The 2,500-nt window shown below is 45.5% G+C and overlaps 1 protein-coding gene across 1 annotated transcript in view; it reads left to right on the forward strand.

Annotated features, from left to right (window-relative positions):
* Positions 1-1,027: 1,027 nt before the first annotated feature.
* The window catches only part of LOC122245366 (uncharacterized), a gene marked incomplete at its 5' end in the record, with an annotated part of 16,106 nt that continues 14,633 nt past the window's right edge, over positions 1,028-2,500 (forward strand). The window contains 2 exons of the mRNA XM_086535355.1: positions 1,028-1,097; positions 1,652-1,816. Of these exons, the coding sequence (XP_086391481.1) occupies positions 1,028-1,097; positions 1,652-1,816 (235 nt within the window). The remainder of the gene's footprint in view (positions 1,098-1,651; positions 1,817-2,500) is intronic.

The following is a 2,500-nucleotide window of genomic DNA, read 5'->3' on the forward strand; positions in this document are numbered from 1 at the left end:
CCATCTCTCTTCTCTTTTCCTTTTCATTCCTCCGCTCTCTTCTCTCTACCTCTCTTCTCCTCTCCTCCCCTCGCCCCCTCTCCCCCCTCCCTCTCCCTCTCCCTCTCCCTCTTCCCCACCCCTCTCCCTCTCCACCCCCCTCTCCCCTCTTTTTCCCGTTTCCCTCCCCTCCCCTCCCCTCCCTCTCCCTCTCCCTCTCCCTCTCCCTCTCCCTCTCCCTCTCCCTCTCCCTCTCCCTCTCCCTCTCCCTCCCCCCCTCCCCCCCCCCCCCCCCCCCCCCCCCCCCTCCCCCCCCTCCCCCCCCTCCCTCTCCCCCTCCCTCCCCCCCCTCCCCTCTCCCTCTCCCTCTCCTCCCTCCCCTCCCCCTTCCCTTCATCTCTTGGATGAATTATAAACTGCTGTGTATATATACTTTAAAATTTAATTTTCATTCTATGGGAAAAATAATAATAAAATGAAAAAAAAGGGATGAGATGAAAAAATGATAAAATCATAACAATATGATAGTATTAAAAGAATAATGTAATAAGAAAATAAAATAATGATAATGATATAAGGAAAAGGGATAAAGGGAAAATTTAATGATAAAAAAATGATAAGAGCTGAAAAAGATGATGATATAAAATAATGAAATGATAAAAAATAATAATAATAAAAAATAATAATAATGAAATAAAAATAAAAATAATATAATAAAATAATAATAAGAAATTATAATATAAAATAAAATAAGAAAACAATTGATGATAATACATCTCTTATTTATGAAATGTAAGGAAAAGCAGTGCATGCGGGTTTACTTTTTGATCATTATTATAAATTTTTAAATTATTATCTTTAATAGTTAATTAATTAAAATTAATGTTAACATAATGAATAACAATTGATTTGAATGAATTATGATTGACTTTGCTTAATTAAAGTTAATTATGATTAATTAAAATTAATTATGAGTAATTAAAATTAATTATGATTAATGAAAATTAATTATGATTAATGAAAATTAATTACAATCCTCATTTCCCAGGCGTTACTGAGCGACGAAGGCGAAGGGTCCGGTTTCGGCGACAGTGCAAGGGCTTCGTTCCGGCCTGCAGGTTGGCGGGGCCGGCCCGCACGCCTTCGACCGGGGGAACGAACGCGAGGGGACGCTTCGAGGCCCAAGGGGAAACAGAAAGGAAGAAGGAAAAAAAGGAAAAGGTGAAGAAGAGAGAAAGAGAGGGAGAGAAAATGGGGAGAGGAGAAAGAGAAAAGAAAAAAGAGCAAGAGAGAAAAGAAAAAGGGTAAGGAAGAGAGTTAGAGAAAGAGAGAGAAGAGAGGGGAAAAGAGAGGGGTAAAAAGAGAGTAGAGGGGGGAGAGGGGTAGAAGAGAGGAAAGAAGAGAGATAGGGGAGAGAGAGGTAGAAGAGAGAGAGGTAGAGAAAAGAGGTAGAGAGAGATAGAGGTAGAGAAGAGAGAGAGAGAAGAAGAGGAGAGAAAAGATAAAAAAGAAAGAGAGAGAAAAGAAGAAAGAAAGAGGGGAGAAAAAAAGACCGAAAAAAGGAAAGAAAGAAAGGAAAAAAAAGAAAGAGAAAAGAAAAAAAAAAAAGAGAAGGAGAAAAAAAGGGGTAGAAACAAAATACTAATCCACCCCCCCTTTTCCCCCCCCCAAGAAAATACCCCGGGAAAAAGGAAAAAAAGAAAAAAAAAAGAAAAGACAAAGAAATGCCAAGACAAGAAACCGGCGAAGGGAGAGGAGGAAGAAGAAAATTGTCTCCAGTCAATCTTCGGATGTTGTCCTGATAGAGTCACGCCTGCAGAGGGACCCTTCCAGAGAGGTGAGAGAGAGGGAGAGGGTGGGAGAGGGAGAGGGAGAGGGAGGAGGGAGAGGGAGGGAAGGGAGGGGAAAAGGGGAATGGGGGGGGAAAGGGGGGAAGAGAGGAAGGGTCACCCTGCAAGGGCCCCTTTCCAAGAGGTAGAGAGAGGGGGGAGAGGGGAGGAGAGGGAGAGGGAGAGGGAGAGGGAGGAAGGGAATGGGGGAGGGAGGGAGGGAGAGAGAGGAGAGGGTCACGCCTGCAGAGGGACCCTTCCAGAGAGGTGAGGGAGAGGGAGAGAGGGAGAGGGAGAGGGAGAGGGTGGGGGAGAGGGAGAGGGAGGGGGAGGAGGGGGGGAGACAAGAAGGGGGGGAGGGAGGGGAGGTTGGAAAGGGAGGTGAAGGGAGAGGTTGAGAGGGGGGGAGGGGAGAGGAACCCCTTCCAGAGAGGTAGGGAGGGGGGAGTAGGGAATTTGGGGAAAGAAAAGAGAGGGGTTTGGGACAGAGAGAGAGGGAGAGGTTGGGAGAGGGAGAGGTTGGGAGAGGGAGAGAGTGGGAGGAAGGAGACAAAGCACCGCCAATTACCCCATTATAGTTATCCCATTGCCTCCCAAGCATTACCCTATTTAAACCCCAATTACACACCAAATGCATCCTTTTTGACCCCAATTACATCCATGACTGTACCCCCAGTTACACTTTAATTACA

Source organism: Penaeus japonicus, unplaced genomic scaffold, assembly GCF_977035675.1.
Source record: "Penaeus japonicus unplaced genomic scaffold, GWHDUDI00000001_assembly GWHDUDI00000047, whole genome shotgun sequence".
Classification (NCBI taxonomy): Eukaryota; Metazoa; Arthropoda; class Malacostraca; order Decapoda; family Penaeidae; genus Penaeus; species Penaeus japonicus.